The following is a 21,280-nucleotide window of genomic DNA, read 5'->3' as shown; positions in this document are numbered from 1 at the left end:
TTGTAGGTGCATTATTACTGCACAATTCTTCCTAAGCAGTAAAGTTCACTTCAGGTTTGTTCTTTATGTCAAAGCTAGGGCTAGAGGAGATACCTTTCCACCGAACATACCCCAAATACATCATCTTCAGCTATGGATAGAAAGTGTTACCTCCTCTGAAGCACGACTACACTATTGCGTACATGAGACTGTTCTTACAAGAGTTGGTTGAACATTTCTATTGCCAATTTTATGTCCGTAAATAACTGCTAAGTTGTATTTAAAACCTGTGACTGGCAACTTTATTGTGGCTTAAAAGGGTTATCCAGTGCTACAAAAACATGGCCACTTTCTTTCAGAGACAACACGACTCTTTTCTCCAGTTCAGGTGCGGTTTGCAATTAAACTCCATTCACTTCAATGGAACTGAGCAGCAAAACCCCACCCAAGCTGAAGACAAGAGTGGGGCTGTCTCTGGAAGAAAGTATCCATGTTTTTGAAGCACTGGATAACCCCTTTAACCCCTAGACGACCCAGGACGTAGGGTTACGTCATGGAAGTCTGTCCCCAGACGACCCTGGACGTAACTGTACGTCCTGGGTGGTTCTCCCGCTATGAAGCGCGCTCCGGCTCCAGAGCGTGCTTCATAGGAGGTGGGGGCCGGCTGACCCCCGCAGTTTAATTGTCCGATCTATTAAAATATAACAAGCGTCATTGTGATCGGTGAACGGCGTACACGAAAAGAGGGGAAAAAGTGCGCACAATACCGATTTTATGTTACATTATATATTAAAAAAAATCAATAAAAAGTGATCAAAACGTCCGATCTTCACAAATATGGTATTAATAAAAACTAGAGATCATGGCGGAAAAAATGACACCCCATACAGCCCCGTAGGTGAAAAAATAAAACTGTTATAACTGTCACAATAGGCCCATTTTATTAATATTTTATTGCCAAAAAAAAGGATTTCATAAAAAAATACATATATAACATTAGAGAATCTGTGTAACCTGCATATGGTTGTGTTCAGACTGACCTATAGAATAATAGTATCATGTCGCTTTTACCATATAGTGCATTACGTAGACACAGGAACCCCCCAAACGTTACCATATTGCATTCTTTTTTACGATTTCACCAATTTATATCTTCATAAATAATATATTTGGAATTCCATCATACATGTTATGGTAAAATGAATGACGCCATTACACAGTACAACTATTCCTGTAAAAAACAAGCACTTACATGGCTTGTAGATAGAAAACTGAGAGTGGTAGAGCTCTTAGAAGGGGAGGAGGGAAAAACGGAAACACTAAGATCAAAATTTGCGCGGTCCACTGGGTCATTTTGGGCCTGGTCCTCAAAGGGTTAAACACCACAGGCACACCAACTACATTCTACCAGACATATCACACAGGGTTTGCTCTGGGGGACAGCAACTATGTCAATGAGGAGACTGCATAATGAGAGGCCCCCAAGCACTACAACTTTCACAACACAGCCCCCATTTACTGACCTTGGGGTTGCCACACCATCTGGATTGCACACCGCACAAACATTTATTTTATAATATAGCTCCAATTGATTTTTGGCAGTGCTGTAAAGTTTTCAGCACTGTGCAGTAAGTGACTGGCCTCACAGTTTTTAGTAACTTTGAATCTTTTCCTCATTAAGTTCTTTTACAATACACATAATAAATATTAATTTGAGCACCTGCATTCATCTACCTTCATTTAATCTTCATGAATCTTCATTCTGTCCGTTCACTTCTGTCTTCCTTGGAATATTATCTTATTGAATTAAAGAAAAAAAATCATTTTGCCTTTTCAGACATTACACATATTATGCTAATTGACAAATGTTTGGAGAGGAGATCCCAGACGGGGTTATGCATAATGATCATACTGCAGTTCTGGAATTACAATAAAGTAAAACTTCATTATTTATAGGTGGAGAAGATGCTGAGCAAATGGGCAAAATTGTTGGCGGACAACTTTCCAGCTAGTATTTCAATATATATGAATATAGAAGAATAAGGCTGGGTTCACGCTACATTTTTTTCATCCGTTTTTGCACAAAAAGGATGAAAACCAGATGCAATTGTGTGCATCTGTTTTGATCGGTTTTACCATCGACTTTAATTATAAAAAAAAAGGATCAAAATGCATCCCCCTTTTTTTTAACATACACAAAAACCTAGCTGACCTTATTTTTGTGTACGTTAAAAAAAACGGATGTGTTTTAATACATTTTCTTTAAAGGGGTAGTGCGGCGCTAAACAATTATTCTCTAAACACACATTACAAAGTTATATAACTTTGTAATGTATGTTATGTTAGTGAATGGCCCCCTTCCCTATGTTCCCCACGCCACCCCCGGAAGTGTAGTGCTCTATACTCACCTGATGCGTGTCGACCCCCGTCCGCCATCTTGCAACAATGATGTAATCTTCGGGCGGCCGGCCAAACTGCTCCGACCATCCCTTGTGCCGTTGTACAGTAGTATAAAGTTGTATAATATAATGTATATTATATAGTATAGTATAATGTGTGTTATTTAGTGAATAATTGTTTAGTGCCGCACTACCCCTTTAATGTAAGTCATTGGAAAAAAAACGGATGCAAACAGCTGCATGCGTTTTCCATTCGCTTTTCATCCGTTTTTTGCAAAAATTTATGGAAAAAAACGGATGAAAAAAATGTAGTGTGAACCCAGCCTAAGAAATTTTTCACCACTATGAAAAGTATGCTTATGCTATGACATCACTGTGTGCCTTATTTATGTTACTGCAATGTGTAAAAGAAAAGAAGAGAAAAAAAGGCGATACATGTGCCATTACTCCTTAAAGGGGTTGTCTGGCTAAAAAAAAAAATTCTTTCAAATCAACTGATGTCAGAAAGTTATATAGATTTGTAATTTACATTTACATAAAATCTCAAGTCTTCCCATACTTAACAGCTACTATATGTCCTGCAAGAAGTGTTGTTTTATTTACATTCAGAAACAGTGCTCTCTGCTGCCACCTCTGGCCGAGTCAGGAACTGTTCAGAGCAGGAGAGGTTTTCTATGGGGATTTGCTGCTGCTCTGGACAGTTCCTGACAGGGACAGAGGTGTCAGCAGAGAGCACTGTTTCTGAACATACAGTCATGGGCAAAAGTTTTGAGAATTACACAAATATTATATTTTCACATGATCTGCTGCCCTTTGGTTTTTATGTGTGTTTGTCAGATGTTTTTATCACATACAGAAATATAATTGCAATCATATTATGAGTAACAAAAGCTTATATTGACAGTTAGAATGAGTTAATACAGCAAGTAAATATTTGCAGTGTTGACCCTTCTTCAGGACCTCTGCAATTCTCCCTGGCATGCTCTCAATCAACTTCTGGACCAAATCCTGACTGATAGCAGTCCATTCTTGCACAATCAATGCTTGCATTTTGTCAGAATTTGTTGGTTTTTGTTTGTCCACCCGTCTCTTGATGATTGACCACAAGTTCTCAATGGGATTAAGATCGGGGGAGTTTCCAGGCCATGGACATAAAATCTCTATGTTTTTTCCCTGAGCCATTTAGTTATCACCTTTTGCTTTATGGCAAGGTGCTCCATCATGCTGGAAAAGGCATTGTTGATCGCCAAACTGCTCTTGGATGGTTGGGAGACGTTGCTCTTGGAGGACATTCTGGTACCATTCTTTATTCATGGCTGTGTTTTTAGGCAAGACTGTGAGAGAGCCGTTTCCCTTGGCTGAGAAGCAACCCCACACATGAATGGTTTCAGGATGCTTTACAGTTGGCATGAGACAAGACTGGTGGTAGCGCTCACCTCGTCTTTTCCGAATAAGCTATTTTCCACATGTCCCAAACAATTGGAAAGGGAATTCATCAGAGAAAATGACTTTACCCCAGTCCTCAGCAGTCAACTCCCTGTACCTTTTGCAGAATATCAGTCTGTCCCTGATGTTATTTCTGTGGAGAAGTGGCTTCTTTTCTGCCCTCCTTGAGACCAAGCCTTGCTCCAAGAGTCTCCGTCACACAGTGCGTGCAGATGCACTCACACCTGCCTGCTGCCATTCCTGAGCAAGCTCTGCACTGCTGGTAGCCCGATCCCACAGCTGAAACACTTTTAAGAGACGCTCCTGGAGCTTGCTGGTCTTTCTTGAGTGCCCTGGAGCCTTTGGCAACAATGGAACTCTCTCCTTGAAGTTCTTGATGATGTGATAGATTGTTGACTGAGGTGCAATCTTTCTAGCTGCGATACTGTTCCCTGTTAGGCCATTTTTGTGCAGTGCAATAATGACTGCACATGTTTCTTTAGAGATAACCATGGTTAACAGAAGAGAAACAATGATGCCAAGCACCAGCCTCCTTTTAAAGTGTCCAGTGGTGTCATTCTTACTTAATCATGACAGATTGATCTCCAGCCCTGTCCTCATCAACACCCACACCTATGTTAATGGAGCAATCACTGAAACAATGTTATCTGGTCCTTTTAAGGCAGGGCTGCAATGATGTTGAAATGTGTTTTGGGGGTTAAAGTTCATTTTCTAGGCAAATATTGACTTTGCGAGTAATTGCAACATTCTGGAGTATATGCAAATTGCCATTTTAAAAACTGAAGCAGTAGACTTTGTAAAAGTGAATATTTGTGTCATTCTCAAAACTTTTGGCCATGACTGTAAAGCAACACTTCCTACAGCACCTTGTAAGTATGGGAAGACTTGAGATTTTTAAATAGAAGTAAATTACAAATCTATATAACTTTTTGACACCGATTGATTTTACATTTTTTTTGCTGGACAACCCCTTTAAAGGGGAACTCCAGGTAGAAGTAAAATAAATAAATAAATAAACCTGCTACAAAAGCACATAGCATTACTTACCTGTCTAACCCAGTTTTGAAACTACCAAAAATCCATTTGCTTTAGGGGTTTTTGTTCTGTATTGTATGGTTGTACTTCCTGGTTGAGCAGTTGTACACAGTACTACAAGTTCCAGAATGCATTGTTTTCCCTTAGCTGTTCATCACAGTCCTCCACCCTGCCCATTCCTGTCCAAATCTGTTGTCACACATTGCAGTTTCATTGTGTTACTGAATTATTTGCAGTATTTTATCAGTTCATTGTGGCCCACCCACAGAGCGCACTGTTGCTACCTGTAACACCACACAGCACGCTGTATTCTCTACCTGTAATACCACACAGCACGCTGTATTCTCTACTTATATTGGAATAAGAAACTTTAAAAAAAAAATTATTTCTTTTCATCTCCATGCACGTATTATGATCGAGCCTCTTTGATCTTTAAGGTTGAGCCCATAATAAGGACTGTATCCGATATTACACACTGTTTATGCCTTGTTTTCTGTCCAGATGGGATAAGCAGTGCTGGCTCTGATCCTCTATGCCATTTAGCATCATTTAATTTTGTTAAAATAATTTCTGTGAAGACGCTGCAGTACTGCAATGACACTCCAAAATGTGTGAACTTAGCCCTAATTTCACTGCAGACTTTTTCAGTGAAGTTGCGGCAGCTGCTTCTATTCCTCATGTACTCAGATTTAGACTAGAGGCTAAAAAGGCTGGTCAGAGAAGGTGAATCAATCAGGGGATTGGGGGATCCAGCCAAGCCTCCTGCGACATCACGCCGTGCCCCCTGTCTGCATCAGCAGCCTGTGCTCAGCAAACCCACACAATGTGAGACAAAGGCGGGAGGGCAGAGGGAGCAGCAGACAACGTGGATTGGCACAAAGGCCAGTTTTCTTCACTTCCTGGATGTCAATCAGCTACCAGTGTGGCAGAACAGTACAGATACGGTAATACATTGTATAGACACATCTATATAACTTTTATTGTACCTTTTAATAGAAAGAAAGTTTTCCTTATGTGGAGTTCTCCATTAAGGCTATGTTGATGGCTGCAAATAATGATCATGATCCCATTGTGGAAACATAGCCAAAAACATAAAGGACAGTCTAGTATTTTTTTTATGAGGCTCACTTGATGATTTTGTGCAATGGGCACTAGACTAAACAAAGCATATTATAGCCCAATAATAGGAATGGCCCGAACCTGCTTGAGTTCGGGTTCGTATGAACCCGAACTCTCGGAAATGATTCCCGCTGTCTGCCCGCTCCGTGAAGAGGGTGGATACAGCGGGCGGACCGCCCGGAAAACTGGGACACAGCCATAACCATAGGCTGTATCACAGTTTCCAGTCGGTCCTCCCGCTGTATCTACCCGCTGCACAGAGCGGGCAGACAGCGGGAATCTGATTCCGAGCATTCGGGTTCATACGAACCCGAACCAAAGCAGGTTCGGACCATCCCTACTCAATAAAGTTCAGTCCCATTTAAGTGCTTAGGGCCGAGCTGCTTTTTTTTCTGTTATTTTTTTGTTTTGTTTTGTAGTCCTGGATAATGACTTTAATGTAGAACAGAAATGTCAATGGTTTGCGATAAATCACTTGTGTTCTGGTACAAAATGATACAATGTATGACACGCACGAGTGCTCCTTCAATATGTCTGACCAAACTCTCATTATAATTCCAGTATCCAAGATGCTTGCTGTGTTATTTCAAAGGAAAATCTCCAGTCATCATTTCGTAATATAGCATCTGACCTGACAAGTGGAGAATGAATGGCTCTTTGTTTTGTTAGCTAGGTGATAAGATAATCTGGTTTTCTCATTCCTTCCCACCATCTCCCTTTGGCAAGCCCTAGTTATTACAAGGCTGTGTGCACCTGCCAACTAACGCCTGTGTGATCATAGAACGGGCAGAGTCTGGCACATAGGCTGTTAGGAAAAAAAAAAAGTCATAGAAGCCACTGACTGGCTCTACTTCAAATGCATATTGTAAAAGGGAGTAGGAGCTGTGCAAATGTTTTGGTTAAGGCCAATTTAGTTCTGTCCGAATCAAACTTTATACTATATTACTTTTAATAGATTCCCATGGCCGTGTAACCCTGGGAATCATTTTCCCAAACTTCAGAACTAGCCAATGCTAACATTAGCAGTTTTAGCTTTCTGCCAAGTGTTGACTGCCATGGGGTTTCCCAGGCAAAAGCAGAAAGTTTTAGGATCACTGTGGCAGTAAGCCTAAACATTGCTGAAGAGGAGAGGTATTTTTTTCATAGCATCATATTGTTTTTACAGTGTAAGATTACAAAGAAAGTTTTTATTTTTTTTTTAAATCCAACAAGGGAGGTTATTTATTTCAATATTTTTTTTCCTGATTTATTTGTGGTTTAGTAGTAGAAGCCATTTGATAAACATTGTCTACTGCTAAGCTTTGAAAAGACAAAAGTTTAGATCCGTTCGGGTCTAAGGGTGGGTTCACATTGAGGAATTCTCGCTGATAACCTCCACAGAATTCCGCTGGCTGTACGCGCTCACGAATGCGCGCCTTTCCGCCGGCTCCATAGACACCATTCTATGGGCCAGCTGATTCCGCATTCCGCCGAAAGAATTTACATGTCAGTCAATTCTTTCATCCGCAAGAATGCCTCAATGTGAACCCGCCCTTAGTGTTCAGACTCGTACCAATCATCAGAACGAGTGGAGGGAGGACCTTGCTGCAACCTGTCTGCTCCCTGCTCTGTATCGAAATAATCATTCGGGCGCCATAGACTTACATTATTAGCCCGATTGATCATGTGACACAGAGCCGGGAGAGGGCCGTGCTTAGCAGAGTTGTTCTCCTGTTTGGTACGGGTATAAATACTCAGACCCAAACTGATCAAAGTTTTTGACACATCTCTAAAGCTTTTTAAGGTGGCATGGACACTTTAAAGTTACCCCTATAAACAGTTAAATGTTAACCCCCATTATTACCCCAGAATCCACTGACATTAGGGGCACTGTGAAGAGTATTGGTAGGCCTGGAGTGATGAAAATTATGGATCGTGTTTGGGACAACAGTAGCTAGATGTTTTTAACCTGGCTATGGTTGAAATAAATGGCTGTTGCCACGCTGGTAGTGCCAGGCTGCTACTGCTTGATTTTCTGTTTGGCTGGTTATAGAAAATAGGCAGACCTCATGCATATTTTTCATGTTAATCATGAAAAAAGAACATGGGGTTCTCCCCTACTTTTCATAACACATACTATTTGTCAAATACGAAACCAAGCAATAATAACCTGCCATTGACATGGTGGCAAGGGCCATTTTTATTTTTACCTTGCCAGCCTAATAATATCATCTACTACTATCCCAGGCGTGTATTAATGAAAATGTGGGATAGTAGAAAAAAAAAAAGAAATCACAGGAATCTCTAATTTTTCTCTAACATTTTTGAAGGGGGTACAGGTCCTCTTCAAGATTGAGTCTCTACTGTCCAACATCTAGTTCCAAAGCATCAGATATTATGGACCTCCAAGTATGACATATGTATAAAACTATTACTTTTTTTAATAGTTGTGTATACCTTTTAATGTAGAATCTTTACCAATGTCACAAAAGGATCAAAACTAAATTGAGGTGTTAGTAAATTCATTGGTGACATTTACCCGATCTCCAATAATACTCAGTATTATTATTATTATAAAGTATCATTATAAGAATAAAAATTACAAATTTTTTGACTGTTCTATATAAAGAAACAACAACTCCAAACATCTTTCAATAAAATGCATCTTTTTATTTTTGTATCAATGAAAAAATACCCACACTAGTAAGGAGCTGTGTGGCAAACAAGACATTCCCTGATGAGTTACATTTAATTGTGCTGATACCCAGAATCCTTTGGGTTAAGAATTTATTTATTCTATATGTCAATGGCTTAACATTTGCCCCATGTATCCATCCTAACTAAAAAGAAAGGTTGATATCGCATAAACATTTGAACTTGTGTTTCTGTTGCCTTAAACTAGTGAAGAAAAAAATTGGTTGAAACAATATTTATTTAACAATGGCCTTAAAGGGGCATTGGCCAAAACCACTTGGGCTTCCCAAAGTTTTTAGTTGTGGGCAGAGCTTATCAATGTGGATTCAAGTATAAAGGGTGCCCACTTAAATTAGCAGGGGTTCATTAAATAATTAATCTCTTCTAGCCCAAATTCATAGTATCATGGCTATCATGGGTGGTAAGTTCTCCATGGGTGGTAAGTTCATCATTTCCTACTGGTCACAGATGTACTGGACAAGGCTATTGGATCTAGGTAATACTGAGATGTCAGATCCTCTAGATCCTCAGATCCTACTCGATCATTATTTACTAATACAGAATATATGAGCATTACCATAAATATTGGTTCAACCACCTAAATTTTTTTCTCCACTTACATAAGCAACACAGACTCAATGACTTCCAAAATAAACTTAAAGTATAAAATTGTTAAATTGAAATGTCCGATTTCTTCTTTGTTTAGAAAAAAACCAATTGACCTATATATCATAAATGTGTATATATATCTTTATAGCATAATTTTATATTACTTTATATTTTATATAGTCAAAGTACTTTACTCTTAAAGCTGTACAACTCTAATTACATACAATATATTACATCATTTACCCTATCATACAACTCAAAGTCCATTAAAGAAAATAACCTAAAAAGGGGCATCTGAAATCTGTGATGAATGAAAACACAAAGTCATGCTGAAAATAAACATTATTTCGAATAAAAATTAACATTAAAGGAACAATCCAGATAAATCTTAGAATTTGTAATGCCTGGTGCCAGGCCAGGTGTTCTCTCCTCTGACTGGCTTAATCCATCATGCCCGATCCTTTTTTCCTTTTGATGTTTGCCCTGACTGCTGACTCCCATATACATTAGATGGTTGGCCCATCCTGACAAAATTGATGGGTTTGACTCAGAACATCATTTAAATTAATTTTCATTTAAATAATTTTATTATGTATTGTTCATTTTTAAAATTTCACTCTACAATGGGAAAAGGCAACTATACATGGTTACAGCACATTGAGTCTCCTACTACCTCCACATTTTTGGCACCCTAGGTTACAGCCTTGGTGCTCTTACAAGTGATGGATAGAAGGAATTGAACTGTGTCTTTTGGATATTTCATGCTTGTTTGCTAGCAATATGAATATGAAGTGTGTGGTGAGCCCCAAGGAGAAAGGGTTTACTTTGGTTGCAAAGGTAAAAACATTGGAAAGCCTTGAACCCCTGTAATTTAAAGGAGATTTTTTTTGATTGCACATTGATGGTCTAGGTCTTAAGATGTAAAGAATTGGTAAAGGCAACACTATTCAAAGCCTCTGCCCGTCCCCTGGAGAGATTGGTCTTTATTGTCCCCATAATACAACCTGTTGAAATATAGGGCATTCAGCAATGGCAAAAATGACTGACATTTCCAAAGTTTTAATTGGTTTAAGTCTGGGTATTCAGACTCCCACTGATTGCTAGCTAGAGTAGGGAGAAGCAGTCAACTTAGTGCTTCACTCCTCATCTCGCTGCAGGATTTATTCTCTATAGACTCACAATTAGGCCTGCTTACAGCAAGATTGTACAGGCAGTAAACTGAGAAGTGAAGCACCTAAAGTTGCCACAACCCTCCCCCCCCAACCACCCTCTTTTAATACAAGATCTGTCCTGGGGTTCATTAGGCAGCTGATGGTGTTATTGTCCTAAAAAACAACTTTTAAACTTGCAGCCCTGTGTCAATTGGCGTGGCCTAGTGAGTCTATGCCTTAGGCCTGCACCGCCCCTCTGTCCCTCCTCCTCGCCCTCCTTATCATTAGGAATGCTCCAGGCAGGATTTCTCCTATGCATTACTTGTCTGAACAATCCAGCACATGTGCAGTGTTCAGATAACAGATTAGGAGAAATCCTACCCAAGGGCATTCCTAATGATGAGAAGAGCGGGAAGGAGGGATGGTTTCAGACTCTACCGGCTAAAACTTTTGACACACTTCGAAGATATGTGAATTTTTTTTTATAAAGTGACTGTGCCTATTTAAATTTGTTATGCAGAATTCCAAAAACATAACTGCTTCCTTCCAGAAACAGCGCCACTTTTGTCTTCAGTCTGTGTGCAGTATTGCAGTTAAGGACAGATATGAAGCTGTAGTTGGAAGCTGGCAGTCATGTTTCTCTAATGCTGGATAACCCCTTTAAGTACATTCTTTCTTAAAAGTCTCATAGTACATAGGGTCTTTCTGTTGAAACATTCAGAGATGGGATATGATGGGAATCTTATATAATGTCGTGTAGCATTTGGAGGGAATGCCCCAATATTCTTTGGAGTACAGGTAAAGTTAGTCATTCATTACTCATGTACAGTATCTGCTTGTCTATTTATAGCTGCTGACACATATCATGGAAAGTGAAGTAAAAATATGGATACTATCTGCGCCTTGGGGAGTTTCTATCTCCATACCTATTCCACCATAGAAAGCATATGCTTTATCAGGCTCAATTTATTTTTAATCTGACACACAGAGATTCAACAGATGTAGCAGAGCTAAGATACTGTACTCACTTGGCAAAATGCTGTGTGATATCCCGGATTATCTAGTTTTACATGCATTAACCATCCTGCAGCTGTAAAAAGTCAATTTTCCTACTCCTAGACCATAGATCTACTTGTTCCTAGACCATAGATCGACTGGGAATCCTGGGAGGGAGGATATACAAAGCATTTCTCCAATGCCATCCACTAAAGGTAACTTTCCCTCAAAATCGGGGTTCTTTAAGAAGCCTTAGAACATGACCTATGGGTAACCTTTGTGGAGTATCTGGCTTAGTAAACACATTCTTAAGCTTCTTAAAGGAGTTGAACCCTGATTTGAAGGGAAAAGATGATTCCAAAAAGTCATAGAAATGCTTAGTATATCTTTCTTCCCAGCACTATAGAGGAGACATGATGGATGCAAATAATCATCCCACAAGATTCTATCCATCTGCTCTTTGCATTCTTTTGCACTAGATCTTGCAGTGAATAACCTGTCGAATGTGTCCCTTGTCCTATCTTGTGTAGCTTTGTACTGGGCATGGGGTTGTACTTAATACACATACATTTATGCAGTTGCGTGGCTACCATGGAGGCAAACCTTTTAAATACTACGGGGCCCATAAGACAGGGGGGCCGGACGCCCCCACCCCATCGAAATTTGGTCTGTCTCCTTAGTTGCTATGACTCAGAGTACTTACTGACAAGGAGCCTTGCCAGCCTCTCTTGTGGCCGAAGGCAGCATTGCACTTCCAGCCACAAGAGCCCCACCCCGATGCACATACTCACATGACCCCTGGTGCAGTTCTTCGGCGCTCCGTTCTCCTAGCTCTCCAGCGTGTCAGTGACGTCACTTGTGTGCTGTGTTATCTGGGAGAACGGGTTGCCACCTGACTGCGTCTGGTTATGTGAGAGGCCATTCGTTCATCCATTCATTGAGAGGATTCATGGGGCCCCAAACAGTTTCTAGCCATTTAGGGCCCATGAATTCTAGCTACACCACTGTATTTATGACTTGTTTACATGGCCATATTGATCAGTTATCAACCCTCTGCCCTTTGTGATCAAGCAGCATCCAGCAGACGAGATGCATAGCACATGCAACTGCTGCAAATGAAGCATCATTGAACTAATGCAGTGTGCCCAACCATGGCTCTCCACCTGTCAGGGCATGCTGGGAGTTATGGTTTTTTCACTGCTGGAAAGTGACAGGTTCCACCATCCTATGTGCAGTCTGTAGTAATTTCACAATTATAGTAGCGGGTACAAATGTTTGGCTTTACAGACACTATATTTTTACTCCCCGTCCCCCTAAATAACAAACCCATCTAGCTCTGCTTCATCTGTAGTCGATATTCAATGACACAAAAACAAGGCCAGCTAACAAACTTGACGCAAGATTTATATACTGATGCAACATTCTCCAGCCTGTCGCTTTTCCGCTGTTGCAAAACTACAGAGTTGTACAGTAGTTTTGCAAAAGCTAGAGAGCTTGTGTAAGCACTGTACAGGTAGATTCTCTCATCTAACATACATACAGTACATTCCTTGTGTTATATCATATATTTAATAAAAGGTGGTTATATAATATTGAAAACATACCCTGCAATAAAATATCAGTATAATATAGTAATATATGACATTACTTGCTTACAGCCTAAAATGAGAATATTATATTGAGCTGAGAAGGGATTTTTGGTGTGTCCGTATAGTTTTGACGCTGTTCTGCTGGTTTGCAGCTTGCATTATCAACTGGACGTTATGGTTCAGAGCCACACAGGATGGAACAAGCCAGATCTTTCACCCGGTGTCCCCTCTATTACTCATAAATAGGACATGGTACTAGATCCATGGGCATCTGCTAACTCAGTAGGTCTATAGAAGCAGACCTGGACCACCAGTGGCGTAGCTACCATACAGGCAGGGTAGGCAGTTGGGCCTGTGCAGGAGGGTGACCTGGGGGAAAAGGTAAGATCATTTGTCCTTCTGCTTAACCCCTTATGTACTGCAGTGTGTACAGTAAGTGACCCAATGTTTACCTACATGCTAGAAAAAATGGGTTAACAAGCAGTAGTCACTGCACTGATAACCTCTGACTTCTGTTCTGCAGCTGCAATCAAGTAGGAAAGGAAAATGTGAAGAAAAGAATTGAAACTTTGGGTCACTTACACACTGCAGTACACCAGGGGTTAAGCAAAAGGTAGTCTGGTGAACTTATGTATTTAACCATAAGGGCTCCTAATGGGCCCTTATAGGTAAAAACAGTGGACTGACAGAGCAAGCAGTTATTGGCTCTCTGCTCTGCCAGTCACTCTTGTGAATCCTATTACTTATAAGACTACTAACAATTTGGAAGATAGTGCTTTACATTATATCTACTTCCTCTCAAGATGTACACTCTATTGAAATAGATGAACCATGTAAGGCTGGGTTCACGTCTATCCGGCGGTCCGGCATCCTTCTTTTGTGAAAACTGATGCCACATATTAACATGCCGGATGCTTTAAACTGTTCCATTGAAATCAATGGCGAATTGACAGGTGAATGTAAACCTGGCCTAAGACACAGGTAGCAAACTGCGACACACCAGCTCCTATCATGCCTGGACAAACAAAGCTTTGACTGTCCAGGCATAATGAGAACTGTAATTTTGCAATAGCTCTGACCGCCTGCTCTAAAAGGATCAGTTTAAGGCTGGGTTCACACTATGTATATTTCAGTCAGTATTGTGGTCCTCATATTGCAACCAAAACCTGGAGTGGATTAAAAACACAGAAAGGCTCTGTTCACACAATGTTGAAATTGAGTGGATGGCCGCCATATAACAGTAAATAACGGCCATTATTTCAATATAACAGCCGTTGTTTTAAAATAACATAAAATATTTGCCATTAAATGGCGGCCATCCACTCAATTTCAACATTGTGTGGACAGATCCTTTCTGTGTTTTCAATCCACTCCTGGTTTTGGTTGCAATATGAGGACCACAATACTGACTGAAATATACGTAGTGTGAACCCAGCCTAAGGGTGCATGAGGGCTACATGGATGCACTTGTCAAAGTGATAAATAGCAAAATGAGAAGAGTAGAGAGGGTACACACTTGCATGTAGGTGAGTGGCAACATGATCCAAGATGGCCCCCCTTGGTGTCTGTAAACTTGGACAAATGTTGCCCCTTCCTGTTGTTGATGATTATAGCAGAGCACAAGGTAATATGCAAGGTTACAATTTGGTTCTGGAGTGCCGACAGCAGGCACCATGGCTGGAGAGGGAGGGTCTCTCTTTATATTCTACTATACAAATGACATTTGGAGAAAATAATAACAATTATAAAAATCTTGTTGCATAAGCAATATTTTTCATGACCAACCCAGAATTTTTTTTAAGCTTTGCAATATGTTTTCCAGTGTCATCTGCATTTGTACACATCCCATAATGACGGCTAAGAACACGAAGGAAGGTCTATTAAAATATAAATTTTCTCTATTTGTAGCATAAAAATAGCAACTGAAATTATTCCTACTATTCATCCCATTAGCAAAAATGCATAGTTTTTCATTATTATTACTTTAATATGTTAATGCTCCTATTTTTACTAAATTGTTATGTATAAATATAATTTAGATATTGACCGACTCTATGGACAGCAATAATAGCTGTGTTACCTACATAATATATGAAGATAGCACTTCAGATGATATACTGTGTTTATATTATAGAAATAAAGGATCATTTGATAAGTTATTAGTAAAAAAGATACTTTTTAGATTGATGTAATACCTCTTTTAGCCTGTTGGTGGTGAAGAGAGCATTTACTGTCTATGCATAGTTTTATACTTCAGCAACACCTTTTGTATGTGCACAAGTAATTCATCTATGACATAAATAGGATTTATTGATGTACTTGAAGGAAAAGTGCCAATAAATACATTCTATACCTTTTTATTACTGCTATTAAACCTGAATTAACTCATATATACCACCTGGGGTATACATGTTATTACACTCTGGACTGTTATTTTATTCATGTTATTATTGGAAAGCTTTAAAGCAGGGATTTGGCCCTCCAACTATTGCAAAACTACAATTACCATCATGCCTGGACAACCAAAGCGAAGCATGATGGGAATTGCTGTTTTGCACCAGCTGGAGGGCCGAAGGTTCCCCATCCCTGCTTTAAGGAAAGATGCCCCGTATTACAAGCCTGAGGTCTACAGCTTCTAGCAATATTGGCATATTGGACCCTGATATTTCTCTCTCTCTCTCCATATATATAGCATTGCCTTTATAATACAAATAACCTAAGTAATGAAGATTATAAATGACCAAAAAGAACGCATGCAGTCAACTGCATATTTTACAAGCAATATCTATATTAAGGATTGTTTCTTTGGCAGGCCAGAATCCAGCTGGACATGCAATATTTACACTTCCAAAAAAAAAAATCATAAAATTTATAGGATAATTCAAGTTACACACAAGCAATGTTACCTCGAAGCTATACACTCTGGAAATGAAAGAGTTAAACTGGAGTCAAATTTAGAAGCTCCACCCTGGAGGTACTGTTCAGTGCAATGAATCAAGTTCTTAAAGGAACGCTGTCATTTCCAGATCACTCCACTTGGAGGGAACAGTGCACTGAAGAGGTTGAGATTAGATAAGTATGACTGCATATATCCATATATATTCTTACATTACATCTGCATATATGCACCCATACACCCCATTCACACACACAGGTACAGTATATGTTATACTTGAATCTCATCTTTGTCAGAATCCGGGGTCACCGGCCTTGAAACACTAAAAATATCCTGACATGGTATTTGGAGAGGGCTGGAGGGTGTTTTCGGGGGTGTTGGGGGTTCTTTCTTTTCTGACAATAGTTTTAGGATTTCCGACACTTGCTGTTCAAGGGCGGTCATGCGACAGCTTAGAGACTGAATGTCGTCCTTGAGCTCGTGTTTAACCTCTTGCAGCGTGGTCTGTAAGGCCTGTTCAGGGATAGGGTAAAAAGGGTGCTTTGCATCAGCTTGGATTGGACTATGCTCAAGTGGACTACGAGTTTCTCCTGCTTTGTCTAAACGAAGGTCACTTTTTGTAATACCACTGTCACAAGAGTCTGTTTTCCTCAAGGGATTTTTGGACACCCCACTTTCTGGATCAGCACATTTGGGGTCATCAGAAAGCAAGCCCATGGACTCTGCTTTTGTCACATTGTTCCAATCTTCTTTCTTCTCTTCGTGGGCCTGCATATTGTTCTTTAATCTCAGCCAACCCTTTGCATTTGCATTCTTCATGCGCATAGGACTGGTCACTTTAAGACATTTCGGGTCACTATTGCCATTTGGCTTTAGTTCTATGACATCCCTGTTGTTCTGTTTCAATGACTCGCTGGTTCTGACATAAGAAAGGGACGTCTGTATGGGTGTTATCTGGGACACTGTTACAACACTGGTGCCAGTAATAACAGCTCCATTGTGCATGGAACGATTCTCCACTTGGATTTGGTTTCTTTCCAGGTCACTGTGTGCCGAGCCTTGGTTTCGTAACTCTTTCTGTTGCTTGAATTTCTGAAAGAGCTTCCGTACGGGGTGGTCTACAGGGATGGTAAGGGTCACCTCGTTCTTCTGCCGCTGTCGCTCTTCCTCTTCCTTCTTAACATCACTGATTTTGCGAAATACAATCTAAAAAAAAATAAAAATAAATAAAGTTAGAGTTCTCCGGGGAAAATAAGACATGCATGGTCAGGAAACCTTATACGCAGCAATTTCTTTGTTTTTATGTATAAATACATTGCTCCGAGGCAGGAGACTGAAATAAGTATTTGGATGAAAAAACAATCTTATTTTTATTATACTTTTCTCCTTAAGGCTTGAGAAGCATGCCCCGTATCTCAAGACAAGCAAGAAAAAAAAAACATATTACCCTTAAAGAGATAGTAAATAAAATAAAAAAATCTCCAATTTTATTACCAATAGGATTTCCACCACTGCTTATGTTCAGTTATCACCTAAAGGGGTTCTTTATCTATTTTACTTGGGGATCTGACCATCAGGATCCCCAAGATCAGTAGGATTAAGGAGAAGAGTTCCATGTGGCTGTGTCTGGAGCTTAGCTACGGTCACTAGATTTGCAGTACCAACTGTGATTGTCTTCTATGGAATCAGTACAGGAGCAGGGACTCCTGACAAAGACAAGAGTCCCTGCTCCTGTAGACTGAATGGTGAGAGATACACAGCATAGTAAACGGCTCTTAATCCCATTCACTAGGCTGGGAGTTCTTCACACAGTGAATGTTCTCTTTGCAGAAAGGCACATTGCTATACGATCAGAGACTCCTGTACAACATTCCAAAGATAAGCGGCAATACTCTACAGTATATGCTTACATTCACTGGTACTGTATATTTTCACTGCTGGTTGCTCTAACACCCAAACTTGAGTTTTCTAAACCAATTTTGTAAGGCTCGCCACTCATCTCTATACATCACTCGTATGCACACTGCTACATGGCTAGCTGCATATGGCGTATTAGGATGACAGAGCCCATGTGGGGGAAACAATGGGCGTGTTCGGTTGAAGCTGGTCTAAAAGGTCCATTACCTGGCCTCTGCAGTCTCATATGAGTGGAATAATACTGTTCCCCTGTATAGCAGCCCTGCAGTGGGAGAACAGATGGATAGGTGAGTACGCTGGAGGGGGGGAGTGTAGATGAATACACCAGAGAGGGGGCAACATAAGAGTAAATAGGCATAAGATCATGTCCCGGACTGGGACGTCAGTGGGATGCTATGTTTTCGGGGAGAAACAACCTAATCACTGACAGTGGAGGCCCGCCCTGGACCGGGGCAACACTGTGAAGCCCTGTGTTCGGGGAGGGCCCTCCATAGAGCCATTTTCTGGCCGTGAAAGCAAATACTTGGATAGAGGCTGGCTGGGTTGGTGATGCCACCGCCGCATATAAATAATGGAGAAGACAACAGAAAGAGCCAGAATTGGCTATAGAAGCCAATGGCATATATAAGTTATATATCAAGACAAGCCTATTAGATATATGTTAAAATAACTCGGAAAACCCCTTGAAGTAGGTGGGAATAATTTTATAAATGGTTTATGTTCAACCTAATATTTTAAGGCCTACAAATGTTGTAAGGGAAGGGTTACAGTCTCCAGTATTAGCTGCTCAATTACCAGCAGCACATGCTATCATTATATTATTAAAGTTTTACTTTGCGGTTCATTATCTCCCTAATGAGCTCAACAAATGGCTCCTTTTTTCTTTTAACATCTTAACCATTGGGGGACAGGAACCTTTTCTCGGCATCATTTTAAAAAGTCATTTGGAAGGTCCTTTTTTTCACATTATCATGGGTGTCGTTTGGAGAGATCTATCTATCTACATTATCTGCACATACTGTAGGCAATTTCATGATTCGATGCTGAGAACATTCTATAAATACACAAGAAGAAATGATTCTTATGAGGTTCTTCATCTATACAGAGCATCACCTTTAACTGCATCACAAATCTTTAGTTATCATTACCCACACAGTACATATAATTAAAAACTAAAAGGTTATATATGCTCAGCTCAGTATAAATAGACTAGTCAAGGGCATAGTTGGGTGGGAGAAGTGCATTGCTACATGGCCATCCTAAGGTTTAATTTGTGGTTTCGGCTGAATTCACACTGCATTTTTGCTGTCCATTTAACGGATCTGTTTAACGGGGGGAGAAAAAACTGATGCATTTGCGTGCTTCCGTCTGGATCCATTTTTCTATTGACTTCTATTACAAAAAAAATACAATCAAAACACAAACTTTTTAGCATACACAAGAACGTGGTTGATAAAGTTGATAATCTCTCACTATGTGTATAGCTGTCTAAGCTTTGCACAGTTTTTAAGACAATGTGCATGGGCATCAGTAACCCCATCACCTTACCAGCATCTAGTCTTCACACGGTCTTGCTAAATTTCCTTGAAGGTGTGAATGAATTAATCTTGTGATCAGATATAGGGCACATGCTGCTGCCTTCTATTTAGAGATCCCCCTCCCTGCAAGATAATGTGTGTCACTTGAGCAGATATCGGGTTCCTTTAAATAATGTCCCTTTCATCAGAATAGCTCAATAAAGATGGTATTAAGGATCAACAAAGATTAGCGTAAATGTTACAGTTAGAAATGCTTATGTTGTATGCTACATCCCCTGACAATATTATCTCTCTATTTATCAATCTGTCTGTATTTCTGTCTATCCATATGTTCTATCACCCAATCAATCAATAAATCAATCAATCAAAAATATTTATAATTCAAATTCAATAATAAAAAACTGAAATCACCTCTCTTTCCTAGAAGGCTGGCGCTTGCTCATGTTCCTTAGTTAAAATAGCAAAACAAGACAATTATTTTGTCGCGGCGAACGCTGCTGACGAACATGTTTTGGCTAATTAAGTAGAACGTTAATATCCCAGTTTATGAGTGCTGCACACGTGAATAATTAATAGGCTGATAAATAATGCAACATAGCCGTACCTTGCGACAGCATCATTAATATGACATCAACCTAGCGCAATAGCGCCGTTATGTATGCAATGATAAATTCATTGATTTTAGAACTCAGTAAATTGCCTGCATTTAATATTTATCACCTGGGTCCACAGGCCTTCATAGTTTAAAGTATTTCTTGTGCATCTTGAAGTTACGCACTTTATTTTTTACTACAGGTAATTGCATTTTATTACCTTGAAAATAGATGTTGTAGAAATGCTACGTAGATGACAAAACTTTATCTTTTTAAAATGTTAATATTATTCTCGGTCTTCTAGCGAAAGATATAGTTATAATTTACATATAGAAGTTAGAAACTATTTTTGCATCCAGCGTTAGTGCCGACACTGTGGAATTGCAAAACAGTACTGCATAATGATCACTCGCAACTTTTGTTTTGTCTGGATCATCCCTATTTATTTATTTTAGAAAGGTTAGCTTAAATTCCTCTAAAGTGTCACCACAGAAGGAATGAAGCTTTGCGCCACTGACATTTCCTTCCATTGATATTAGAGTTGAGCTAACTTCGAGCATACTTGGGTTTTCTCAACTATAAGGGTAGGTTCACACTATGGAATCTGCACTGAGAAGTTCTGGCGGATTCTGTGGCTTGTACCCGTTCACGGCGGCGCGAATATCCGCCTGTGCCATAGACACCATTCTATGGCCAGGCCGATTCCGCGTTCTGCTGAAAGAACTGACATGTCGATTGTTTCGGCTTAACGTGGAATTGGCCCAGCCACTAATGCAAAGACGAGGAATTTCAAGCGGAATCGCATTGAATCAATGGGACAGGTGGAACTCCAAGCAGCATCCACAGCATAGATTCTGCTTGAAATTCCTCACCTATTCTGTAGTATGGACAATACCATGTTTGATATGGGTTCTCTGGTGTATGGGAACATTATTGCAAACAATTGTTTAGAAACATCAATTGTGCAATCTACGGAAGAAATCCAAGAAAGGCACGTCAATAGATTTGGCTGAAGTTTTGCTACTTGGCTGAGAAAACCCAATGCAGAATACATCTTTTGTTGTTCCTTTACAAAGAACAACTACTGTGGGGCTGCACGAACGATTGGCCAAACATTTCTTGTTTACACATAGAGATGTGTGGACGATAAGAATTTGAGAGTCGAGATCTTGAGAATACTGAGAATTCTGGGGATCCGGGATCCCATCTACCAAACTCATGATGATAACACTGATATATTTTGTGGAGTAGCCCCCTAAGAGGTTACTGACTAGATAGTGTCTGGTACTTATGGCACAAAACATCTCTCACCTCCTTCTATCAGCCCCCTTGATAATCGA

General features: G+C 40.0%; 1 protein-coding gene across 2 annotated transcripts in view; it reads right to left on the bottom strand.

The window, feature by feature from the left end:
* Positions 1-16,162: 16,162 nt before the first annotated feature.
* KCNH5 (potassium voltage-gated channel subfamily H member 5) overlaps positions 16,163-21,280 on the bottom strand; it is a 189,264-nt gene continuing 184,146 nt past the window's right edge. The window contains exons 11-12 of one of the 2 annotated variants that reach the window (XM_069949842.1): positions 16,830-17,098; positions 16,163-16,781 (exon numbers count right to left, since the gene is read on the bottom strand). In XM_069949842.1, coding sequence (XP_069805943.1) covers positions 16,163-16,781; positions 16,830-17,098 — 888 coding nt within the window. Of the gene's footprint in view, positions 17,099-21,280 lie in introns of both variants that reach the window. The other variant, XM_069949841.1, reaches the window with a different exon arrangement.

The sequence above is a fragment of the Dendropsophus ebraccatus genome, chromosome 13 (genome assembly GCF_027789765.1).
Source record: "Dendropsophus ebraccatus isolate aDenEbr1 chromosome 13, aDenEbr1.pat, whole genome shotgun sequence".
NCBI classification, from domain to species: domain Eukaryota; kingdom Metazoa; phylum Chordata; class Amphibia; order Anura; family Hylidae; genus Dendropsophus; species Dendropsophus ebraccatus.
Note: the sequence above shows the minus strand (reverse complement) of the source record. Positions and strands in the feature narration are given on the sequence as shown.